This window comes from Scyliorhinus torazame, chromosome 11 (assembly GCF_047496885.1).
Source record: "Scyliorhinus torazame isolate Kashiwa2021f chromosome 11, sScyTor2.1, whole genome shotgun sequence".
NCBI classification, from domain to species: Eukaryota; Metazoa; Chordata; class Chondrichthyes; order Carcharhiniformes; family Scyliorhinidae; genus Scyliorhinus; species Scyliorhinus torazame.
Window position 1 is genome coordinate 217,687,101 of NC_092717.1, and position 26,271 is coordinate 217,713,371.

The following is a 26,271-nucleotide window of genomic DNA, read 5'->3' on the forward strand; positions in this document are numbered from 1 at the left end:
ATTTCAGGAAAGTCTCTGGCAAGGACTACATTGATGAGTGTAATGAGGCAAGGGCTGTATTGCTCAGCTGGACAAGAGAGAGGTGTTGGATGTGGATGGTCAACACCTATTATTTGTGGGATGCAATCCTGTTTCGATACATGGGGCGGATTCTCTGATCCCCCGCTGGAGAATCGCTCGGGGGGGGGGGCGGCGTGAATCCCACCCCTGCCGGCTGCCAAATTCTCTGGCGCCGGGGTTTTGGCGGCCGCTGGTAGCAGCCCCTTGGCGATTCTCCGGCCCGCGATTGGCCGAACGGCCGCCCGTTTTAGGCCGGTCATAAATTAGACCTGGTACTTACCGGCGGGACTTGGCTCTGCGGGCGGCCTGGGGGGGGGGGGGGGGGGGGGGGGGGCGCGGGGGGATCTGGCACCGGGGGGTACCCCCATGGTTGCCTGGCCCGCGATCGGGGCCCACCGATCCGCTGGCGGGCCTGTGCCGTGGGGGCACTCTTTCCCTCCGCACTGGCTGCTGTGGACCTCCGCCATGGCCGGTGCGGAGACGAACGACCCTCGCATGCGCTGGGATGACCGCCAGCACATGCTGGCGCTCCAGCGCATGCGCCGGTCGGCGGAGGCCCTTCGGCTCCAGATGGCACGGGGCCAAGCCCCTTCCGCGCTGGTTGGCATGGTGCCAACCCGCCGGCGCCGGCCTAGCCCCATTCTCCGTACTTTCCAGGTAGCCCGACGCCGGAGTGGTTCACGCCACACCTCGGCGCCGGGACCACCCGCCCCGATGGGTAGGGGAGAATCCCTCCATGGTATTTTTGAAGTAAGAACATACATACATACATACATAGGAAATAGGTGCAGAAGTAGGCCACTCAGCCCCTTGAGCCTGTTCTGCCACCCAATAAGACCATGGCTGATGCCATGTTTGCATTGAGATCCATATTCCCATTTACCCCCGGTAACCTTTGATTCGCATGCCCAACAAGAATCTATCTACCTCTGCCTTAAAAATATTCAGTGATCCCATTTCCACTGCATTCTGAGGCAAAGAATTCCAAAGTCTCACAAACCTCAGAAAAGAATGTTCTGCACATCTAATTTTAAAACAGTGCCCCCTGGTTCAGGAGTTGCCTACAAGAGGGAACAACATTTCCATGTCTAGCTTGTCGATACCATTCATATCTTATACACTTCAGTCAAGTCATCCCTCACTCTTCTCAACTCCAGTGGAAACTAACCCAACCTGTCCAACCTATCCCCATAAGACAACTCGCTGATTCCAAGGATCAATCCCCTGAACCGCTTCCAACGCATTTATTTGATGCACCCCAGGTGGGACTTGAACTCACAATCCCTGGCTTAGGAGGCCAGTTCCATATCCATTAGGCCACTGGGGCTACACTTCCAATGCATTTATGAGGAGACCAAAACTGCACACGGTATTTGAGATGCGGTCTCACCAATGCCTTGTTATAACTGAAGCATAATACCCATACTTTTATGTTCAATTCCTCTTGCAATAAAGTATAGCATTCCATTTGCCTTTTTGATTACATACAGCAACTGCATACTAACTTGTGACTCATGCTTGAGAACACCTCGATCCCTCCGTTCCTCGGTATTCTGCAATCATTCTTCATTTAAGCAATGCTCTGCTTTTTAAAAATTCTTCCTGCCAAAGTGAACAACTTCATATTTTCCCATAGTATGCTCCATCGACCAGATTTTTGTCCACTCACACAACCAATCTTTATCCATCTGCAAATTCCGCATGTCTTCTTGTTCGGGAAACAAAGGTAGTTTTAAGAGATTTATATTTGTATTGATGAACATTAGAAATAAGGTATTGTTTCAAGTAGGTTTAATTTCATGATTCTGCTAGACAAAGGTGTTTGTATGTGTGGGGGTTGGTTTAAGTTCCAACTATATTTTTATTGTGCTTAGAGAGGGCTACAGTATGAAGATTAGATAAATAAGCCAACAGAGTTATGTGGTGTTGCTTAGCAAATGGGCCTTTTAAGGTAGACCAGCTTTTAAGTTTTAGTTCAGCTAACTTGATTACAGTTGAATATAGACAGTAAGAGACAAGACAGTTCTCACATCTCTGCTAAAAGCAGTTAATTTAGAAGGCTAGAGAGGGAACATCGCTCAGCTTTGCTGGAAGGAAAGCCATACCATGGAATAATGGTTAAGAAAACAAGTGCAGAAATCTGAAGAGCAGGATGTTAAGGAAATTAGAGAAATAAAGAGAAGTTTCCAAGATGTCTGTGGTTTTAGCTACTGTTCAATAAAGACAGGCAGAACTGAGAAGAAGGCTGAGACACCAGATAGATATCTGAAGTGATTTTCAGATTTGTGAGATGTTGCTACAGCATTATGGAATATGAGTTGAAATAACTGGAAATCGCTGGCTGAATTTCAGAGTTTGTGTAAAACCAGTTAAGAGAAAGTAAATTTAAAAGGAGGTGGTGTAAAATCCTGGGCTGGATTTGCTGTTAAAAGTGGAGTGGAAGCTTTGTTTACAAATGTCATTTGGAAAACCTAGCCTGCATTACGGAATGCAAACTGCAAAGGGATAGCATTATTAGTTCATAGGATGTACAGTGCAGAAGAAGGCCATTCGGCCCATCGAGTCTGCACCAACCCTTGGAAAGAGCACCCTATTTAAGCCCATACCTCCACCCTATCCCCGTAACTCAGTAACCCCACTTAACCTTTTTTTGGACACGAAGGACAATTTAGCACCTAACCAGCATATCTTTGGACTTTGGGAGGAAACCGGAGCACCCGGAGGAAACCCACGCAGACACAGGGAGAACGTGCTGACTCCGCACAGACAGGAACCCAAGCTGGGAATCGAACCTGGAACCCGAGAGCTGTGAGGCAACAATGCTAACCACTGTGCTACTGTGCCGCCCAATTATGAGAGAAGATTTTAAAGCTTGTTTAAAGGAGTGGAGTTTGGAAACACTCAAGTGGCAATCATCTGGGGGGACTCTGAGGAGAAAACCACTGATACTAATTTGGTTTCAGAGTAGAATGCTTGTATTTGACCACAGTCATCTTGTGTACTTCAAAGAGACTTTGTGTGAATGAAACCATTGTAGGCAAATATGTACTTTCTTAATCTGTGTTAATCCTAAAACCTGTGTGTAATTGTTAAGATAAGTGGAGGGGGGAGGGGAGAGAGCAAGTAAAGTTGTGTTCTATCGTTCAATTGTTTCATTTTTTAAAAACCTTTTTTAATTTTTAATTTTAATTTTAATTTTTAAGGGGCCATTTAGCGTGGGTTGTGGGTGTGAGACCCACACAGAGACGGGGAGAATGTGCAAAGGCTGCACGGACTGTGACCCGGGGCCGGGATCGAACCCGGGTCCTCGGCGTCGTGAGGCAGCAGTGCTAACCACTGCGCACCCCGAATCTTTCATGTTTAATTTTTTAAAAATTCTTGTTGCTAAAACTAATTAGCAGTCCTGTAACTCTATCCTTCCATTAAAAAAATAACAGTTACAGTCTTTTGTGCCAGGGTTCCATTCTGGGATCTTCCCGTCCAGTTATAATATCAACCGAGATCATAACACTTCTTCACAACATAGCTTTCCTACCTGTGTGTTTTCAGTTGCTCGGCATGGTAAAATCTATATGTATTGGGAAATGAAAGAGGAATAATGATGTCAGGGTTCCAAACAAACAACATCTGTGTTCTGAAATTATTCAGCCTTTGAAAGCTATAATTTGCATCGTTACAAACCTAAATGCTTTGCTGCCCAAATCTATGTCTGAAGCTGATGATTCAAAGCCAATCTGTCTTTATTCTTTGGCCGTTTTCGGATGAATACTTGGAGAATATTGCGCAATTTCAAATGATTTTACTTTTGGAATTTTACATGTTAAGTTCTCATACCATTCAACTGTCCTTTAAAGTGGATCTGTTTTTAAGTCGGTTATGTTTTCAATAATTAGCTTATCCATAACAAATAAGGTAATTTTTAACTAAATGCTTGTTTGACCTGATGTCATCTGCAGAAACTATCAGAATTTCAGTGAAACACAAGAGTGGGCATGTGATATTTACAGATCTCTTGAACTGTTGCAAAGCCAAAGTAAAATTTGTCCACCTATGCCTTGTTTCAGGGCAGTTTTATTTCAAAAACTGACTTGTCCTCTTAACTGCTCATTTCCCATTCAGTGAGCTGACTTTTATGTGCCCCAGCAGGCATGTTTCCCACAATGTGGCGGATGGTATGGGTCTATCCCACCACTTTCCTGCTCATCCCCATGATACTTGGAGCGGGGATTAGAGGAGATGCACCATTTGTAAATGAATAAGGGACAGTTAGTATGACTATCAATCTATTTCACACTGATAATACGCTGCCCACGCGTTTGACGTGAGCAGGAAGCCTTTTTACCTCGTGATTACAGGAAGGGGGAAGTTTTTTTTTTTCATTGGGGTCTGTCGTCTGCTGATTGCAGGGCGGGCCCACATTAGGATGAAACCCACATTCTTCCTACACACACACACACACACACACACACACACACCCACCCACATACCCCCAAACTCCTAACCACCCAGCCCCGGATGTAATTGCTCAGGGTATCCAAGGCCTTGGGGTCCTATCATCAGCAGCCCCAGCAACGGAAACTAATGTCTTTCTTGTGCTGCTGGCCAATCACATTGTCTGGCAGCTCCACCGGGGTTTTCATTAATCAGCCCTGCAGAACTTAATACGTGTGGAGGTCACAACATTTAAGCAACATTTACATCTGCACTTGAAACACCATAGCATATAAGACGACGGATCAAGTGCTGGAAAATGTGAATAGGGACACAATGATTTAATGGGGGAAAAAAACAGAGTCCTGTTTTGCGTGTGAATAGGGGAATGTTTCTCGGAGCCTGCAGCGCCGAGAACGACCCTGTTATTAAACGGGACTTGCCCCGCCGAGGCCACGCTTACCTCACTTCCTGCACTGCAGGAGGAGATCGGGGGCGTAATTTTAAAATGTTGCCCCGATCTCTCCACCCTCTCGGCCACCCCACCATGGCTCCCGGACCCCCCTCCGCCTTCTCTTTTAGTCTTTGGCTATCTTCCAATGAGTGCCCTCACTCCGTTTCTCTCTTGTTCGCTGTATATTTCTCACTTGGAAATATTTAGCTTGATTCGGGGATCCAATTCCCTTGTTCCCTTCATAAAAATGATTGTCTTTCTCAAGGTCAGATGAAGGGACAAAGGCATTAGTGGATCACAAACTCAGATTGCTGGATGCGCTCAGTTAGTCTGGCAGCTGGAAAGAAGAGGGAGGACATTAAAAAAAATGTGTGCCTTTATTTAGTACCTTTTGCAATCTCAGGATGACCTACTGCCTTTGCAGTTAATCACACACCTGTTAAGCACAGTCATTGGCTGCATTTGCAGACAGCAAGGTCTCACAGAAGGCAAATGATAAATGACTATCTTGTCTGCTTTTTGTGATTTTGAATAAGGAATAATTTTTGATCAGGACATGTCTGTTCTTTAAATCATGGCAAGGGATTTTTTATGTCCCCCTAGAGAGGACATATGGAGCCTTGGTTTAACATCTCATCTGAAAGACCGCACCTATATAAACCCTTGGTGTTGCATTGAAGAGTCAACATAAAGTATGTGCTAATGTCTCTGGAGTGGGATTTGAACTCACAACTAATTCAGCTGAGACTGCGACCAGTGAGGCAATAGCTGATAAAATAAAGTACGAGATAAACTCAAGTCTTGTTTGTGTTTTGAGTATGGACCATTTTGTTGCAAGTCAGTGGTGATGATCAGCAAGCAACACGTCACTTGAAATTAAAATTTTCCTGTTATGTGCACTAATATATTTTGTTCCAATGCTTATTTTGACACCAAAAATCAAAATGTTCCTTGTGGTTCCTTAAAATATAGAATTTTAGGTCTAACCTTCATTTTCCTACTTCACAGAATATGACCGACACATAGCATCCCGCAGAAGCATGGCAGCTGCTTACCTTGACCCAAATCTGAACCACACAGCAGGTTCAGGAGCCAAGTCCCGTTTGAGTATGGAACGATCCCCTGGTGCCATGGAACGAGTGCTGAAGGTCTTCCATTATTTTGAGAGCGATAATGAGCCCTCAACCTGGGCCATGAACATCAGGCATGGTGATGCCACCGATGTCAGGGTGAGTTAGTACTTTTATTACTGAAATTTGTTCGACCGTTATCATTTATGATTAAAAATGGCGTTTTTTGATTTCAAGGTTCTTTTAAATTAGTAAAGATTTTGGGGAGGATTGTTCATATTTTTTTTAAAAACCAGCAAAGCATACTGCTATTAATTGCATCATTCTCAAATATTGTTCCTAATTCTTTGAAGTCTTATTTAAGCTTACGAAAAAAAAATCCTGGTCTTCTGGAAAGGAGATGGCAAACTGCACTAAATGTTATCTGCATTCCTATCATCAAAAGAGGCATAGCAAAACGAATTCTGTTTCTCAAAAAAGTGCAGAGACTGGAGGAGATAGCATCCGTGGCAAGCTTAAGCTGAAATTTGATCAAAACTCATGAGGAATCCCACAAAATTGCCTAAAGCATGTAATTTTGTTTTAAAGTTCACTAACGATTGTCTTTACAGCTGGAATTTTTCAGCTGAGTTAATGTCTTCAAGTGTTGGTCTGAGAGTTTTCCACAACAGCAAGGTGTTCGGGGTCAGAAAACAAGGAGGTTTCGTGGTCATTGGGATAAATTTTGTGGAAGGCAGCAAATTAACGGATTGCTGATGTGCTTGCCATCCAAGTACGAACACCTACCCCCAAAGGTGCCAAAACAATTAGAAGGTTGCTGGCTCGATCCTCAGCAGTGCCACCAGAAACGGTGGCCGCTGCTCCAGCTGCATCTGGAGAAAAGAGAATGCAGCAGTGGACATGTCTCTTATTTTGAGTGCTGCCAAACCAGAGAGCTGGGTCATGGGGGAGAGTGACAATGGGGTGGCTTTCTTCTTGATGTCCAGTCTCGCAATCAGACACTGTGTACATTTGATCAAGAGTCCCCCCCTGAGGTTACAAGCAGCCTGCACAGTTTCACCTTTAGTGCTTGCCACACGACGACAAGCCCGCTTACAGCTGGGTTAATGCTGGCGGCAGCAGGATGAGTCCCATTTGTAATCATTAATTATTATTTGAAAGGTATCAAATGAATACAAGTGGTGATATAATTGCAAGCACTTTCCAGAAGATAGCGAGATAAAATCCAAACTATGTTTGACAATTTTCTGGTCATAGTGACGACGGCAAAGAACAAAACCGAACAGGAACAGACCCTTTGGCCCTCCAAGCCTGTACCGGTCATGATACTAACCTTGGACTAAACCCTCAGCACTTCCTTGTGCTGTATTCCTCTGTACCCATCCAAGCCATGTATTTGTCAACATGCCTTTTGAACGGCATTAGTGTATCTGCGTCCACAACATCCCGTGGCAACGCGTTCCAGGCGCTTACTGCCCTCTGTGTAAAAAAGCCTGCCTCGCACATCTCCTCTAAACTTTGACCCACGGACCTTAAACCAATGCCCCCTGGTGACTGACCCCTCCACCCTGGGAAAGACTGCCTGCCCATCCACTCTATCCATGCCTCTTATAATCTTGTCGACCTTTATCAGGTCACCCCTCAACCTCGGTCGTTCTAATGAAAAACAATCCGAGTCTATTCAGCCTCTCCACATAGCTAACACCCTCCAGACCAGACAACATCCTGGTAAACCTCCTCTGCACCCTCTCCAAAGCCTCCACATCCTTCTGGTAGTGTGGCGACAAGAATTGTGCGCAATATTCCAAGTGCGGCCGTACCAAGGTTCTATACAACTCTTGCATGACTTGCCAGTTTTTATACTCAATGCCCCGCCCAATGAAGGCAAGCATTCCGTATGCTCCACTTGTGTTGCCACTTTCAAAGATCTATGGACCTGCATGCCCAGATCTCTCTGACTTTTTGTATTCCCAAAGGTTTTGCCATTTATGGTATATTTCCCCTCTATGTTAGACCTCCCAAAATGCATTACCTCACAGTTGTCTGGATTGAACTCCATTTGCCATTTCTGCCCAAGTTTCCAACCTCCCTATGTTCTGCTCCAACCTCTGACAATCCTCAACACTATCTGCCACTCAACCAACCTTGGTGACATCCGCGAACTTACTACTCAGACCAGCTACGTTTTCCTTCAAATCATTTATGTCGAATCATAGAATTTACAGTTCAAAAGGAGGCCATTCGACTCATCGAGTCTGCACCGACCCTTGGAAAGAGCATCCTAATTAAGCCCACACCTCCACCCTATCCCCGTAACCCAGTAGCACCACCTAACCTTTTTGGACATTAAGGGCAATTGATCATGGCCAATCCACCGAACCTGCACATCTTTGGACTGTGGGAGGAAACCGGAGCACCCGGAGGAAACCCATGTGGAGAATGTGCAGACTCCGCACAGACAGTGACCCTAGCCGGGAATCGAACCTGGGACCCTGGCGCTGTGAAGAAACAGTGCTAACCACTGTGCTGCGGTGCCGCCCTGATATGTGGTATGTATACTACAAACAACAGAGGCCCCAGCACAGATCCCTGTGGAACGCCATTAGTCACAACCTTCCATTCAAGAAAAACACCCTTCTACTGGTTCCCTTTGCCTTCTGTGACCGAGCCAGTTCTGTATCCATCTTACCATCTCACCTCTGATCCCGTGTGATTTCACCTTTTTGTAGCCATCTGGGATGGCCACTTACAAAGGAAATATGAATACTTGCAAAGACTCAAGGGAAATATGGCCAATACAGGATTCAGGCAAACTCAGAGCCTATATTTGCTAACAGAGAACCAGACAGTATCGAAACCCCGAGCCGATTTGCATTCTAATGACTCATTTCCCCAGGACAAAGGACTGGTACTCGGGTATCAGATACAATTCCAGACACATCGGTGCCACTCCCTTCACCCGGGAAGCCCAAACAGCCAAGGTCAATGACCCTCAGGCCACGCCCAGCCATCAAGGCACCCGCCCCTTTATTGGCTCAAATCGAAGGCAGTAATCGAAGCCTGACGAATTATTGGGTCCAAAGCTAAGGACCGTCCAAAAGAGCGCGATACCCCAAAGGATAAAGAGAGACACTGCCATGTGTTTGATCTCTTTTGGCCCTGGCACACCGCCACTCTTCGGCCCAGCCTATACCTGAAGCCAACTGCAGCACCACAATCAGAAGCAAGTTCAAGATCAACGATCACTACCAGACAGATGAGCCCAGCAGAACCAAAGTTACTTCTCCAGACCCAGCCACTCCAGATCCGAACAAAGGCCTTGTTCCTCTGCCAAAGCCGGGTGCCTGAAAGTTAAGTACAGGTTGTTGTAGTATTAGGTGTAGTTTAGCTTGCAGTGTTTCTATGTTGCATGTGTGAGTTAATCTTGTGTGTAAATAAACCATTATTGAACTTGAACTAACTGACTGGTTGTTGGGTCTTTGATCCGGTTGAACCTTGTGGTGGTATCATCTGATACCTGGCGACTCTGAAAAGCAATATCACTCAATATTAAAAGGGACAACCTTATTGTCGTCTCCGGCGCAAATTGGCAATATTTTGTATCAGTCTGCCATGCGGCACCTTGTCAAAGGCCAAAGTTTGGCCTGTTTCGGAACCTGAGGAAGAAAAGAAGAGAGAATTCTGAAACCCTGATGACTAGATTGATGACTTGTGGAAAACATTAGATTATAGCTATGTCTTAATCTATTGCAATGACTGAAATTTTGCAGTTGTAATGACACAGGAACTGTCAGCATTGGCCATCACTATGCTGTCAAACTGACAACCCCTGGCATCCGCACATGCATGAATGTGGAAATCCAGAAGTTGCTATCACAATTCCTGCTCCTCCAAAGCGTGCATTCTAGAAATCCCTAAGGATGGAAATCTTAGAAATTACATGATTTGTTGTGAACCTCCACTCTTCATAGCCTCCCTCTTTTAAAGCTCCTTGAAAACGTTACCTTGTTGGATGAGTGTATCTGGGTTTTCAACTGTATACCAAGTCATAATCCCTGTTGTACAGTCTTACTGGCTCTTAAAGAGTAGTGTTATATATTTGTAATGTCATATTTCTCCATTATGCTGAGAAAGTTCCATAGATTTATTTTATTAAAGGTAGTTTGATATTTCAGCATCTACCTTAATCCCATGTAATGCTCCAATCTTTATTTCGCTCTGTGCTTTGATTTCTAATAATTTCACAACCAGTGTTTTTTTGCTTCATGGTTTGCTATCGGTGAGAATTCTTCATTGTGACGAACTACTCATCTTGTGTGATTACCCAAGTGTTCCTGGATGTCAGAGACTTCTGATAGCTGACACTGGAATGAAATTAATGTTGGGAAAGATAAAATCCACGCCACAGAGATCACTACATTTTTAAATGTAGCTTTCTTCAAGGTCAGTGATGTACCCTATCACTGTACTGCTGACCATAAAATCGAGGACATAACACATGCTGTTAGAATATTCCAATTTTCTTTAACCGAATCTCCCAAATCTGTGATTTCCATCACCTAGAAGGGTAAGTGCAACAGATGCATAGGAACCCAATCACCTTCAAGTCACAACACAATATCAATTGGTATATAATCAGTGTGAATGGCACAGAGGATGTCATATTCTTGAATTTCATTTAAGAGAACATCTTTAGCCAGTGCTTAAAAGCCCAATGAGGAGGGGGAGCAATTCTAGATTTAGTCTTCAGAGTTGAAGCTGGGTAAGTCAATGAAGTAGCAATGGGGAAAGATTTTGTAGTTAGTAATCATAATGCAGTTAGATTTACCAGCATTATGGAAAAGGAGAAGGATAGAACAGGCATGACAGTTCTAAACTGGGGGGATAGAAAGTTGAGAGGTGAGTGTGGAGGGGATGCAGCTATTAGAAGGAAAAACTGTCAGATCAGTGGGAGGCTGGGCGGCACGGTGGCGCAGCGGTTAGCACTTGTGTCTCACAACACCGAGGACCGGGTTCGATCCCAGCACCGGGTCTCTGCCTGTGTGGAGTTTGCACATTCTCCCTCTGTCTGCGTGGGTCTCACCCCTACAACCCAAAAATATGTAAGGTAGGTGGATTGGCCACACAAATTGACCCTTAATTGGAAAAAATATATAATTGGGCATATTAAATTGATTTTAACAAAATCAGTGCGAGGCATTGAAAGGCGAGATGCTATGAGCACAGTGTAGACAAGCTCCCACAAAGAAAAATTGAGGTACTGCCAAATCTAGAGCCCCCTGGTTATCAAGAAGCATACAGGCCAAGGTAGAGCAGAAAGAGAAAGCTTATGACAGTCACAAAAGATTTGCCTAGAGGAGTTTCGAAAGTACAGAGGTGAAATAAAACTAGAAATTAGGAAAGCAAAGAGAAGATGCGAAAAAATATTGGCAGGCTAAAATTAAAGAAAATCCTATGGTGTTTTACCAGTACATTAAAAGCAAGAGAATAACTGAGGAAAAGATAGGGACTGTCAGAGATGTACATGGTAACATGTGGGTGGGCGCAGAAGATGTAGCACGGTAGCACAAGTGATTAGCACTGTGGCTTCACAGCGCCAGGGTCCCAGGTTCAATTCCCTGCTGGGTCACTGTGTGCGGAGTCTGCACGGTTTCCTCCGGGTGCTCTGGTTTCCTCCCACAGTCCAAAAATGTGCAGGTTAGGTGGATTGGCCATGATAAATTGCTCTTAGCGACCAGAAAATGTTAGGAGGGGTTATTGGGTTACGGGGATAGGGTGGAAGTGAGCGCTTAAGTGGGTCGGTGCAGACTTGATGGGCCGAAAGGCCTCCTTCTGCATTGTATGTTCTATGTGGGCAGATTCTCAATTAGTACTGTGCCTCTTTCTTCACAAAGGGGAGGAGGGGTGATGTGGACATTCTAATTAAAAAAAGAATGTGAAATATTAGATAGAGTAAGTATAGTGAGCTACTCATTCAAAATGTACCAGGATCTGCACCTGAAATGCTGTAACCTGCAAGGCTACAGACCAGGTGCTGGAAAATGGGATTGAAATGAATGGCTAATTCATTTTCTCTTTTTGGTTGACGCAGGCACGAAGGGCTGAATGGCCTCTTTCTGCACCTTAATCTTTCTATGGTTCCACATACTATCTCAACTTGAATATTAGTTCATTCACTATATGAATTTCAGTTGTTCAAGCACAAAATCTGTTATATCCAGTAAAGACATATATTCATACCCTTCAGGATAAAAAATTAATTCAATATGGGCTCTTTGAGATTGCATTTAAAAAGAAAAGCCAATGTGCTGCAAAGATGACTGGCAAAGATCAGATGCGTATTCAAAAACTGTCTCCCTGCCTTCAGAGAGGAAGAACTGTAGGGATTGGCATCCTTGAATGTGGATAAATAATCAGGGCCAAATGGATTGTATCCTAGGCTAGTGATGGAAGCCATGGAGGAAATAGCAGATGATCTGAAGGTTATTTTCCAGCCCTGACTAGATACAGGCGAGATCCCAGAGCAGAACACTTCCCAAACGACAAGGTATTAACTGCCTATATCCTGAGACCATCAAGAGACATTCTTGAAATGATTGAGTCTTTTTTGAAAACCTTAAACCCCTCTCTGGATGAGTGGCTTGAACTAATAAACCACATGTGGCTCATCAACCTAGATGATGCACTGCTTGGTAATGTTTAAGAAGTGACTGCAGAAAGGTTAGCAACACCTATGCCTTCAAGTTCGAGTTCAGAAGAATGAGGGGGATGTCATAGACATCTATACAATTCTAACAGGACGAGACAGAGTGGATGTACAGGACGAGACAGAGTGGATGTAAAAAGGATGTTTACAATGGTGGGGGTGTCCAGAACCAGTGGTCACAGTCTGGGGATACGTGGTAGACCACTTAGGACTGAGATGAGGGGAAATTTCTTCACCCAGAGAGTTGGCCTGCTAACAGAGAAAGCAGTTGAGGCCAAAACACTACTTGGGGTGAAGGGTCAAAACAGATGGAGGAAGGCAGAATCAGGCTATTGAGCTGGATGATCAGCCATGATCATAATGAATGGGGACCAGGGTCGAAGGGCCAAATGGACGCCTCCTGTTCTTATTTTCTATGTTTCTAACAATACAGTGAATGGCTAAAGAAAAATTAGCTTGGAAAAATTAAGCAAAATCAAGCATTTTGGGGGGGGGGGGAAAAGGATCATTTTAAAATGATGCTCTCTGGGGCAGGGACCCAGTGTTAAATATTGTTGCAAAGGGTAAGCAGGAGGGGAATTGGCTGAAAAATCGTTGGACTGAAAACTATGAACAATGCAGCCATGGAATATCAGCAAGGAGAATATTAGAGAAATAATATTTGAGGTGATTTAAGTATGAGTTGGGGGAAATCACGTGATGTGGGTGCGGTAATAGCAGCTTTCCTTTGCGCTCTGGTGCTATTCTTTTTGTAATCCTTCTTTTATCCTGAAGGGAGACACATGCTTGCCCAATCTGAGAGTTAATGCTCTGTAGTATGTTCCCGGAAGATGCTCGGATGTAGCAGGGGTGGAGCCACCGTCTCAATATGGCATCCTGATCTTCCAGCAGGCTCTTGTCCCGGCATTTTCTAAGGCATTGCAAACATCAGCAAGAACAGATTACTTGACGACAAACTCAGTTGGTTGACATAGAATCCAAGCGCTCATGAGACAGAGCTGCAGAATAATAAAAGGCTCGATGAAACAGAGGAAAAAATCCTAAATGTTGCTTCCTTCAAGCTCGCATTCAATCCTTGGAAAACCAGCTAGGTGGTGTGTCAGAAATCCTGAAGGTTTGAACAACTGAGGCCGGAAGAATTATGTCCAAGTTAACGGTCTGCTCGGAGTGGAGGAGAAGAACCTAGTTCAGTTTTTGCAGAGCTGACTACCATGTTTCCTTAAGCTAGATGTGAAGGCTGGGTGTTTCAAGCTGGAAAAGGCACCATGTCTTGTCTTTCAGACCTAGGGACAATCAGCGTCCCAGGCCCATTCTCTTTCATAACTTCAAAGATCGCGTCTCATGTAGAAGTTGATTGGTTTTAAAAAGGTGTACTCTTAACTGCAGCATTATACATTCTTTATAAAAGCAGATGAACAAAGCTGTGATGCAATTATATTTTCTGAAATTAATATGAAATAGTACACATTATGCTTGCGAGTAAACTTATAAATAAGAGCTCAAACAAGTTGTTTAGATCCTCAAAATCAGGAGAATAAATTTAGCGTAGGAATAATTTTTGAAACCTTTAATTCTGCTGCTACTTTTGCTAGCTAATTTCTCTTTTTGTTGTGTACAGCTTGTGTTGTATATGTTCTCCTGTGACATGTTGGCCCACTGAAGGATAGGCAAGGGAATCTATGTGTGGAGCCAGAGGAAATGGGCGAGGTACTAAATGAATACTTTGCATCAGTATTCACCAAAGAGAAGAAATTGGTAGATGTTGAGTCTGGAGAAGGGTGTGTAGATAGCCTGGGTCACATTGAGATCCAAAAAGACGAGGTGTTGGGTGTCTTAAAAAATATTAAGGTAGATAAGTCCCCAGGGCCTGATGGGATCTACCCCAGAATACTGAAGGAGGCTGGAGAGGAAATTGCTGAGGCCTTGACAGAAATCTTTGGATCCTCGCTGTCTTCAGGGGATGTCCCGGAGGACTGGAGAATAGCCAATGTCGTTCCTCTGTTTAAGAAGGGTAGCAAGGATAATCCCGGGAACTACAGGCCGGTGAGCCTTACTTCAGTGGTAGGGAAATTACTGGAGAGAATTCTTCGAGACAGGATCTACTCCCATTTGGAAGCAAATGGACGTATTAGTGAGAGGCAGCACGGTTTTGTGAAGGGGAGGTTGTGTCTCACTAACTTGATAGAGTTTTTCGAGGAGGTCACTAAGATGATTGATGCAGGTAGGGCAGTGGATGTTGTCTATATGGACTTCAGTAAGGCCTTTGACAAGGTCCCTCATGGTAGACTAGTACAAAAGGTGAAGTCACACGGGATCAGGGGTGAGCTGGCAAGGTGGATACAGAACTGGCTAGACCATAGAAGGCAGAGAGTAGCAATGGAGGGATGCTTTTCTCATTGGAGGGCTGTGACCAGTGGTGTTCCACAGGGATCAGTGCTGGGACCTTTGCTGTTTGTAGTATATATAAATGATTTGGAGGAAAATGTAACTGGTCTGATTAGTAAGTTTGCAGACGACACAAAGGTTGGTGGAATTGCGGATAGCGATGAGGACTGTCGGAGGACACGGCAGGATTTAGATTGTTTGGAGACTTGGGCGGAGAGATGGCAGATGGAGTTTAATCCGGACAAATGTGAGGTAATGCATTTTGGAAGGTCTAATGCAGGTAGGGAATATACAGTGAATGGTAGAACCCTCAAGAGTATTGAAAGTCAAAGAGATCTAGGAGTACAGGTCCACAGGTCATTGAAAGGGGCAACACAGGTGGAGAAGGGAGTCAAGAAGGCATACAGCATGCTTGCCTTCATTGGCCGGGGCATTGAGAATAAGAATTGGCAAGTCATGTTGCAGCTGTATAGAACCTTAGTTAGGCCACACTTGGAGTATAGCGTTCAATTCTGGTCGCCAGACTACCAGAAGGATGTGGAGGCTTTAGAGAGGGTGCAGAAGAGATTTACCAGAATGTTGCCTGGTATGGAGGGCATTAGCTATGAGGAGCGGTTGAATAAACTCGGTTTGTTCTCACTGGAACGATGGAGGTTGAGGGGAGACCTGATAGAGGTATACAAAATTATGAGGGGCATAGACAGAGTGGATAGTCAGAGGCTTTTCCCCAGGGTAGAGGGGTCAATTACTGAGGGGCATAGGTTTAAGGTGAGGGGGGCAAGGTTTAGAGTAGATGTACGAGGCAAGTTTTTTACGCAGAGGGTAGTGGGTGCCTGGAACTCGCTACCGGAGGAGGTGGTGGAAGCAGGGACGATAGTGACATTTAAGGGGCATCTTGACAAATACATGAATAGGAAGGGAATAGAGGGATACGGACCCAGGAAGTGTAGAAGATTGTAGTTTAGTCGGGCAGCATGGTCGGCACGGGCTTGGCGGGCCGAAGGGCCTGTTCCTGTGCTGTACAGTTCTTTGTTCTTTGTGTGTCAGTTGAAAATAGTACTTAGATTTTGTAGACTGTAAAAAAATTAGCAAATAGGATATTATCAGGAATGTTCAAAATTAGTGTGATTGTAACAAACATTCAAGGTTCTCCGTAACAGCCAGCATACTTTGAAGAAGCATGGACAATATTCTATGAGATTACAAGCACTCTGGAAATGAGGCATAAAATAAACTGACAGGTTGAATATCCGGTGCATGTTTTACTCAAGTCCGAAAAATGTATCCAATAATGTTGGATGCTAATACAGAGTATTGAAAAACCTATTCTGAACCAAAGGTAGCGTAGACCACAAAAATAAACTTCCAGCTGAAGAGTTTGTGCAGTAACAACTTCGAAGTCTACCTTAAAAGTCAGCAGGATTTGGAAAGACCCCAAGACAAACTTAAATTATTTTTTAATTAAGCTTCAGATTTTCAGCCTACTTGAGAAAGAAACCACACAAAATTGGGTGAGTATTTCAGTGCCTGCACAAGGTATTCCAGTCTCTTAAATGCTGGACATCCCTCATCTCAGGATGTGCCTGCATCCTCATCCAGTGTGAATCATAGCACAGTGGTTAACATAGTAGCTTCACAGTGTCAGGGACCTGGGTTCGATTCCCGTTTGGGTCACTGTGCGAAGTCTGCACGTGCTCCCCGTGTCTGCGTGGGTTTCCTCCGGATGCTCCGGTTTCCTCCCACAAGTGCCGAAAGACGTGCTTATTAGGTGAATTGGACATTCTGAATTCTCCTCCAGTGTACCGGAGTGTGGCGACTAGGGGATTTTCACAGTAACTTCAGTGCATTGATGTAAGCCTACTTGTGACACTAATAAAGATTATTATTATTAAAATCAAAATTTCCATAAAACAGCCAAGGCAATTGGAGTTGATTCACTGCACAATAATGAAATGTGCTACGAGTTTGAACCTTAGCTCTGTATTCTCTTTCCTAACCACTCTTACTGGACAAAATTTCTGCTATGAAGGATTAAAAGGAAGATACAATCCTGCCTATATATGGGAGAATGCAACTGTCAATCTGCTACGTAGAATCGGTAGCACTTATTTGCATATTCTTCCCTTCCTTTCTTCCTCATAAGCTTATCTGGCTTCCCTATGAATGCATTTATGCTATGTGTCTCTTAAAACATTCTTACTACTCTTTGCATAAAACATTCTTTCTGAATCTCAACCTCTATTGGACTTATTCTTGCATTGGTGACCACTAGTTTTTGCTTTCCCTACAGTGGTAGCCTCTTCTCTCCATTTACTCCACCATAATTTTGAAGGCCATATTGGGTCACCTCACAGCCAAAGGCCACAACATAATTTGGTTTTTCTGGCATGTATTTTAGGTAGAAACTTAAATAAGTTGATTTCAACAAGCTTGGCAGTTACAGCTGTTAGTTTTTTGTGTGGCTCTTTTGGATAATTCAGTCTCATTGTGTATCTGTATCACATTTCAGGGAATTATTCAGAAGATTGTAGACTCCCACAAAGTTAAGAATGTGGCATGCTTTGGAATTCGACTCAGTCATATGCATTCAGAAGAAGTTCACTGGCTGCATCCAGATGTGGGCGTCTCACATGTGCGTGAAAAATTTGAACAGCATCATCCTGCAGAGGAATGGAGGTAAGAAACACAATATAATGGATACAGTCTAACAGTGACAAAATAGTAATAAAATCAGGAAGATCCATGGCCACTATAATCGTTGATGACTTTGTTTGTAGTTAGCAACTTGCATTTATCCAGTGTCTTGAACAAATATCAGTGTCAAACATGCCAAGGCGCTTCACAGGAGAGTTGTCAATCAAAATTTGACATCCCATGCAGCGATATTAGGAAAAAAATACTCAAAAATCTAAGAGGAAAGAAGGGTGAGAGATTGCAGGAGGCAATTCCAAGTTGAAGGCACTGTCATCAATGGTAGAACAACCATAATTGGATATGCAAGAAGATGGCATAGAACAGAGAGACGGGCAGGGGGTGCGGGGGCACAATGGTTCGCACAATGGTTCGCACAATGGTTCAATCGTCACAGAGCCAGGGACCTGGTTCAATTCCAACCTTGGGTGAATATCGGTGAAGTCTGCACGTTCTCCCCGTGTCTGCGTGAGTTTCCTCCGGGTGCTCTAGTTTCCACCCACAGTCCACAGATGTGCAGGTTAGGTGGTTTGGCCATGCTAAATTGCCCCTTAGTGTCCAAAGATGTGCAGGTTAGGTGGGGTTATGGGGATTGGGCAGGGGTTGGGCTAGGTAGGGTGCTCTTTCAGAGGGTCGTTGTAGACTCAATGGGCTGAATGGCCTTCTGTACTGTAGGGACCCTATGATTCCATGAGGGTGTGGAGGGATATTATCGATAAGGGTGAGAATTTTAATATGCAACTGTTGCTGGACTGGGAACCAATCTAGATAAGCGAGGAAAAGGGTGAGCAATGATTCTAACTTGGTGGGATTTATGACATGGCCAGTAGATTTTTGGATGAGCTCCTGTTTTATGAAGTGTAGATGTAGGAGGCCAGTAGAAGTATCTTGGAATAGTCAAATCTAAAGATAACGAGCTTGCCTAAGGGTTTCAACAACAGATGAGCTGAGGCTGGGGTGGAGTTGGGTGATGTTACCAGAATGGGAATCGGTGTTTTGAGTGCAGCTATGTGTTCGGAAGCCTACCGTGAGGTCAAATATGACACCTAGGTTACGAAATGTTCAGCCTCGCAGAGTTGTCAGGGTTTGGTGACAAGGGAATGGAATTTGCCACGGGATCTAAAGAGAATGGCTTTGATCTTCTCCATGTTTTGTTGAATGAAATTCCTGCTCTTTCAGTACAATATGTTGGTCAAGCGGTTTGACAATTTTGAGATAGTGGAGGAGTTGACATCGGTGGAGCTGAGCCAACAGTGATTTGTGGAAATTGAAGCAGTATTTTCAGGCGGTGTTGCTGAGGGGATAGCATACCCATGAGAAATAGGATGTTTAGGTTGCTAATAGTTAAGAGCAAATATTCTAACATTCTTGCCTTGGTATCCCTAGGGAGGTGGTGGCAATGGGGTAATGTTACTGGACAAGTAATCCAGAGGCCCAGGCTGTGGGGGTCTCGTGTTCAATCCCACCATAGCAGCTGCTGTAATTTAAAGTAAATTCATAAATCAGGGATGTAAAGTTGGTCTCAATAATGGAGTCCATAAAACTAACATTGATTGTCGTAAAAATGCATCTTCTTCCTTTCGAGGAGGAAATCTGCCATCTTTACTTGTTCTGGCTGACATGTGACTCCAGACCCACAGTAATGTGGTTAACTACAATCTGAAATGGTCTAGCAAGCCATTCAGTTTTATCAAAACACTACAAAAAAAATGAAGGAAAATCCAAATCCATTGGCAACAGCATACAGAAAGTTTTAAATCTACTCCAGCCCATTGCAACTAATCCCCTCGTGATTAAGAAAAAATAATCAGCCTTGTAAAATGCATCCTTTTTCAGAATCTGTATCAGGTATTACTGGTAAGGCCTTCTCTATCTACGTGATGATGCAGAACAGTTCCAATGATAACTTTTGATCGTAATTACTACTTAAAACACCATTGGTTTTTAAGTACTTCCTTTTTGCTCCTGTTTGAAAATCAGAGCTATATTGTCATTGTGGAGCAAGAAGCATTTTGTTTAACAGTTCTGCACGCCTTGTAGCTGTCATTTGTGGCCTTACTTTCTGTATTGTACTGCAGTTATACCATTGCAGCTGTACAGAAATATACTTTATAGTCTGTTATGCCAGTTGCATTTAATATGCATCAGTGGTGTGTCCCTGTGGCTAAAGCATCGTGTAATCTGATTGTTTCTTGAACGTGGCCATTAGTATTACACAGTCGAGCAGTGCTCTTCAAGATTGACTGCAGATGGTGGAGATCCTGAAATCACAGGTTGATTTAAGTGACTGGGACAGATCATTTGACATTTCAGAAATTAGGCAAGCTGACCATTCCAGCATTCTGATTAAAGTAACCGGTTTATTTGATATGTAGATATTTAGTGAGACCAAAATCAGGTTTGAAATAGGAACACGGAGAGGAGAACCCTGGTTTGTATCACTATATTGGCTGTCTGTGCTCAGATCTTGAGTCAGACTGAACCAGCCTACTCAGAGCTCTGTGGTATTAAATAGCCCATGTTACATGTGTTTCGACAGTCAGCCTTTTATTGAGGATTAATTCAGGAAACCCAACTTTTGCTTCTGCTACTTGGAACAAATTAATAAGAATTTGCAATTACTAAAATTAGACTGGAGGCTGAATAATTTTGGCCAATATTTTTAATTCAGTTCTGAGCATCCATATCTGAGTATTTATTTGTTTTCTTTTCCAGCTCATTTATGTTTGGTTTGTTTCAGTTGTAGTTGACCTATTACTGTTTCATGAAGGTTTGTTTGTTGGCTTTTTTAAAGTGAGTAGGAGGAGATAATGGTTTACTTGAAAAGTAACATTTGCAAGGTTGTTGGGTTGGTCTAATTGAAACGAAAGAGAAAATGCTGGAACATCTCAGCAGGTCTGGTAGCATCTGTAGGGAGAGAAAAGAGCCAACATTTTGTTTCAGATTCCAACATCCACAGTAATTTGCTTTTATCCAGTGGTCTAATTGAATGGCTCTTTCAAAGATACAGCACAGGCACATTGGACCATATGATTCTGTGCCATGCAAAATGATAAATTAACTTCAATATCCATGTGGTTTATGGTTTGGATTGATTTTGATTTGCTTACAAAAAAAAAGCAGCTGTCTTTTCTGTGAATCGCTATTCCTAGCTCTGACTTTTTCCCATTTCAAAATTTTTCCTGCTGCCTGACATTAACCCGGAATCTATGGTTTACGGTGGAGCAAGGGTCCTCGCCACTGACCTTAAAGTCAGAACCCAAGCCTATCCAACCTCTCTTTATAACTTAAATGTTCGATCCCAGGCAACATTCTAGTGAATATTCTCTGCACCCCCTCCAGTGCAATTGCATCCTTCCTATAATGTGGCGACCAGAATTGCACACAGTACTCCAGCTGTGGCCTCACCAAAGTTCTGTACAGCTCCATAATGACCTCCCTGCTTTTGTAGTCTATGCCCCATTGATAAAAGTGAGTGTTCCATATGACTTTTTCACCACCCTTTAACTCTCCCTTCTGCCTTCAGAGATCTATGGACAAACGCACCAAGTTCCTTTTGTTCTTCGGAACTTCCCTGTGTCCATATTATACTCCCTTGTTAGATTACCCTTTCCAAAATATATCACCTCACACTTTTCTGTGTTAAATTTCATCTGTCACTTCTCTGCCCGTTTGACCATCCCGTCTACATCTTCCTGTAACTCAAGGCACTCAACCAATGGGGAGCTAAAGGCCCAAGGCACATGGGGCAGAGCCACAGGGGACGGGCCAGAGGGCACGTGGAAAGCCAGAGGGAGCAACAATACACCAATTAATACATGCTCGGCCCAACACTGGGAGGGCTGCTGAGGCAGATCTGCCTAATGGGGCCCACAGCCACAGGATGGAAGGGGCGGCGGCGGAGACAAGTAGATGTAAATACTTGTAGTGATCTTTGTTTGTTTATGGTTTTCTTTCTCACTCTTTGGTTTATCTCTCTGTTGTAAATTTTAATCTTTCCGTTTAACGTACAAATTGAAATGTGTAACATAAAATGTGAAAGCCAATAAAAACATTAAAGAAACAAGGAAACAATAAAACATGTATCATCAGCCACAGCAAACATATATATATATATCTATTTAAAAAAACACTAACAATTATAACCACCCCACCCCCTTACAGCTAACAGTGACCAGATCCTTGAAATGTAATATAAGCGGGCGGACGCCATCTACAGTAGAACCTGTCAATTGCCCCCCTCACTGTGAACTTAACCATCTCAATGTGCAAAAACTCCCATCTAATCACCCAGCCACGCTGCGGCACTGGATGGTGTCACCTGCCTCCAACTCAGCAGAATCCACCACCGAACCAACTAATTGGCAAAAACCAGAACATTCTCTATCACACCCCGCCTCCGTTCCGGCTGGTCTGATACCCCAAATATCGCAGCTAATGGGCACGTCTCCAAATTCATATCTAAAATTGCTGGGTGTGGTTTTCTTTTTAAAAAATAGGCCCCCAGATACCCACCAACCTGGGCAGGATCAGAACATGTGCATGTGGTTCGCAGGCCATCTCGCCACTCTCACACTTATCTTCAACCCCCTCAGAAAACGATTCACCCTGGCCTTGGTGAGATGTGCTCCTCCCCCATGATCCGACCATAAACCCTGGACGTACTGCCCTCCTCCGAACCTGCACAAGGGAATAACCTTTCCAAAAACGTGGATGTTGATGTGTCCGTGAATGTTGAGAAAGCTCGCAGGATCCAATTGTGCACCCGCTCCTCATAGTCAGCAAGCCGCCTCTCCAAAAATAAGTCCTTTATCCTCTCCAGCTTTCCACCCCCAAACGTGGCATCCAATTCCCCTGGTTGGACCAAATGATTCCCTCAAATAGGGGACCACCTTGACACCCCCACTCACAAATTTCAAAATGCTGGCGTAGCTGCTGCCGTACCTTTAATGTGGAAATGACCATCAATTCTATGAATACTTCGCTGGAGCAAACGGCAGAGAAGCTGTCAGGAACGTCTAAAGACCCCGTACAGGGCCCCAATTCATCCATACCCAGGCAACCTCCCGGGCCCCGAACCAGCCCAACATCTTCTCTGCATTGGCCGCCCAATAGTACAATAACAGGTTCAAGAGCGTCACCTCCTTCTCCCTCTGCAAGAGTCCTCTCCACATCCGAGGCGTTCGCCCTGCCCATATAAACCCCATTATAAGCTACGCCAGCCCCCGGAAAAACACTTTAGGCAGGAAGACTGGAAGGCACTGACACAAAAACACGAATCTTAGCAGTATGTTCATCTCATTCGCTTGCAGCCAGCCCGCCTGAGACAATGGAAAGCTGTTCCATCTCTGCAAATCCCCCTGCACGCTACTCGCCAAACCAGTGAAGTTCAACTTACGAAGCTGCACCTCCTGGACCCCCCGATAATGGAAGCTCGTCCCAGCACAACAAAAAGACAGCTCCCTCACATCAACTTCCTCCCCCCTCAAGGGGCCACTTACAAAATACTAATTCTTCCCAATATTCAACTTAAACCCTGAAAACGAGCCGAACTTCTCCAATAGCTCCATAATATCACCCACCCCTACCCTCGGGTCCCCTACTTACAGCAAGTGATCATCGGCATGCAAAGACACCCTATTCTCTACTCCTCTCCTCGCCAAACTTCTCCACTTGTCCGAAACCCTCAAGGCAATTACCAATGGCTCAATTGCCAATGTGAACAACAGCGCAGACATGGGATAACCCTGCCTCGTCCCCCTGTACAACCTAAAGAACCCAAACTCGTGGGGTTAGTTCGCACACTAGCAGACGGTGCCTCATATAACTGTCGCATCCACAACACAAACTCTGGACCAAACCCAAACCTCTCCAGGAGCGTAAACAGGTATCTCCATTCAACCCTGTCAAAGGCCTTTTCTGTTTCCAAAAACGCAATTATCGCCGCACTGGTGCAAGAACCACATTCAGTAACCGCCTTTCACAAAGCCCGCCTGATCCTCCCCCACAATCTGTGGGCGACAACCACTTTAGCACTAATATATTAGTGTTGAGTTTTGCATCCGCATTAAGCAGGGAAATCGGCCGGTACGCCCCACACTCTCTGGCTCCTTATCCTTCTTTAGGAGGAGGGAAATAGAAGCCTGTCTCAACATCTACGGAAGGGCAGCTCGTGCCAATGAATCATGAAACACCAACACCAATGGGGCCAACTGATCCACCAATGTCTTATTAAATTCTACTGGGAACCCATCTGGCCCCAGCGCCTTCCCAGCCTGCATCTTCCCCAGAACCGTGCGCACCTCCTACAGCCCAACGGTGCCTCCAATACCTCCCTCAACCTCTTCTCCACCTGAGGAAACTCAAAGCCTTCTCAAAAACAAAACACTTCCACTCGTTCTCCAGCAGCTCTGACTTATAAAGTCCCTCATAGATGGACTGGACACCTCATTGACCTTTTCAGGGCAGATACCAGCCGCCGCCGCCCTCTCCCCCTGGCTCCTGCACCTGCACAACCTCTCTAGCAGATTCTTTCCGCCGTAACTGATGGGCAAAAAGTTGGGCTTTTGGAGATAAAGAAAATATCCTGGTGACTGTTAGCTCTCTGCCCCTCCCCCTTGGTGCTCCCCCCCCCAATCTGACAAACAAACTAGTCTCATTGAATCTCGTCTCACCAGGTCCAATAAATTGCAGCCGCTTCCTCTACTCCGCTCTTATTTACGAACCTATAGTGAGATAGTCGGCTAGCCTCTTGCTAGTGAGATAACCACCACACAGAGTTCACACCCAAAAGACAACAGAAAATAAACCCCCTAGCCCGTTCTCAAAGAACAAAGGACAAAGAAAATTACAGCACAGGAACAGGCCCTTCGGCCCTCCCAGCCTGCGCCGATCCAGATCCTTTATCTAAACCTGTCGCCTATTTTCTAAGGATCTACTTCCCTCTGTTCCCCGCCTGTTCATATATCTGTCTAGATGCATCTTAAATGATGCTATCGTGCCGCCTCTACCACCTCCGCTGGCAAAGCATTCCAGGCACCCACCACCCTCTGCGTAAAGAACTTTCCACTAACATCTCCCTTACACTTTCCCCCTCTCACCTTGAAATCGTGACCCCCTTGTAATTGATACCCCCACTCTTGGAAAAAGCTTGTTGCTATCCACCCTCCACAACTGACTAAGCCCCAGCAACCCTACTGTGTTCCACTTTCTACCGGGGGCCATATGATTTCTTTATTCAAGGAAAGGTATAAATGTATTGGAAACAATTCAGAGAAAGTGCTGAGAAATATCTTGCTAAATATGTGGTTTAACAGACTTGGGTCCGCTGATTCGTGCCTATATGTTTGAGATAGAAGCCCCATACTTTTCAGAACGCATCCGATTTGGATCGGGAATACAGTTTAGAAATTCCATTGGGATACATTCCATGATAATTTATTGTCAAACCTGAACTGAAGGAGATTTACCGCTAATCCAGGAGCAGAAGATATGCTGAAAATGTTAAGGTAATATGCAGCCTTTTTTCATTAGCATAGATTATCTTTCTATCTGGGAGTCCCAGAATTAAGAACAAAGGAGAAAATTCTAAGACCGTCTCAAATATCTTCTCAAGCTTGAAGCACACCAGGCCAGTAGGATTTAATTTTGACACAGGACCAAATACAATGTGTGTAGTCTCCCTCGACTACTTTGCACTTTTGGCACAGTGAGGATATGGTAGGGTAAAACCTGTGCCTTAAGCTTGGCATGATATGCAGATGGTGTAATATTTTTAAATGAGTCTCTTTCGTTCTATTGCAACTGAAATTCTATTGGCATTTTCCCATATATTGTCCCAAGTCTCCTCATCAATTTTCACTGCAAAAGTCTTTTTCCCAAGACTGCAGAGTCTCTAGTATATTCACACAGAATCTAGAACATACAGTATCATAAAACTTGCTGATGACTGGCATAGGTTCCATGGATATCAGGATTTTTTCCATTAGGGAGACATTAGCATCGAGATGCAGAGATGTATTTTTCAGGATAAAGTCTCTGAGTTATAGATATCTGAAAAACGAATATCTTAGGATACCAAATTTGTTGACATAGTTGCTCAAAAGATAACAAGGAAGCTCCACTAAATATATTACCCAGCCTACAAAATACCTCTGTCCCCCCAGATATCAAATCCATGATCCATGAAACCTGCTGGGAAATCTGGGTTGCTCTAAATAGAAGAGAGAGCATAAGTTAAATTGGATCTCCCTTTCAGCTCACGGGCCATCTTCCACACTCTTGAGTGTTGATGATTATAGGATTTTCGCACTTGACAGGCACAGTCTTGAAATCCCTGAGAAACAACAGGGGGAACACAGACTGGCCAGTTTCAGTATTGAGCCAAATGGAAGAAGAGGTCTTTCTGACCCATGTAATGAATGTATTATAGTTATTCATGCATTATGGTTTAGAAACCTGGGTTAGTATGTCTG

General features: G+C 44.3%; 1 protein-coding gene across 8 annotated transcripts in view; it reads left to right on the forward strand.

Annotated features, from left to right (window-relative positions):
- Window positions 1-26,271, forward strand: part of LOC140385791 (focal adhesion kinase 1) — a 904,772-nt gene that overhangs the window by 418,337 nt on the left and 460,164 nt on the right. For all 8 annotated transcript variants that reach the window (XM_072468319.1, XM_072468317.1, XM_072468318.1 and 5 more), the window contains 2 exons: window positions 5,954-6,174; window positions 17,616-17,782. In XM_072468319.1, coding sequence (XP_072324420.1) covers window positions 5,986-6,174; window positions 17,616-17,782 — 356 coding nt within the window. In that variant the 5' untranslated portion in view covers window positions 5,954-5,985. The remainder of the gene's footprint in view (window positions 1-5,953; window positions 6,175-17,615; window positions 17,783-26,271) is intronic.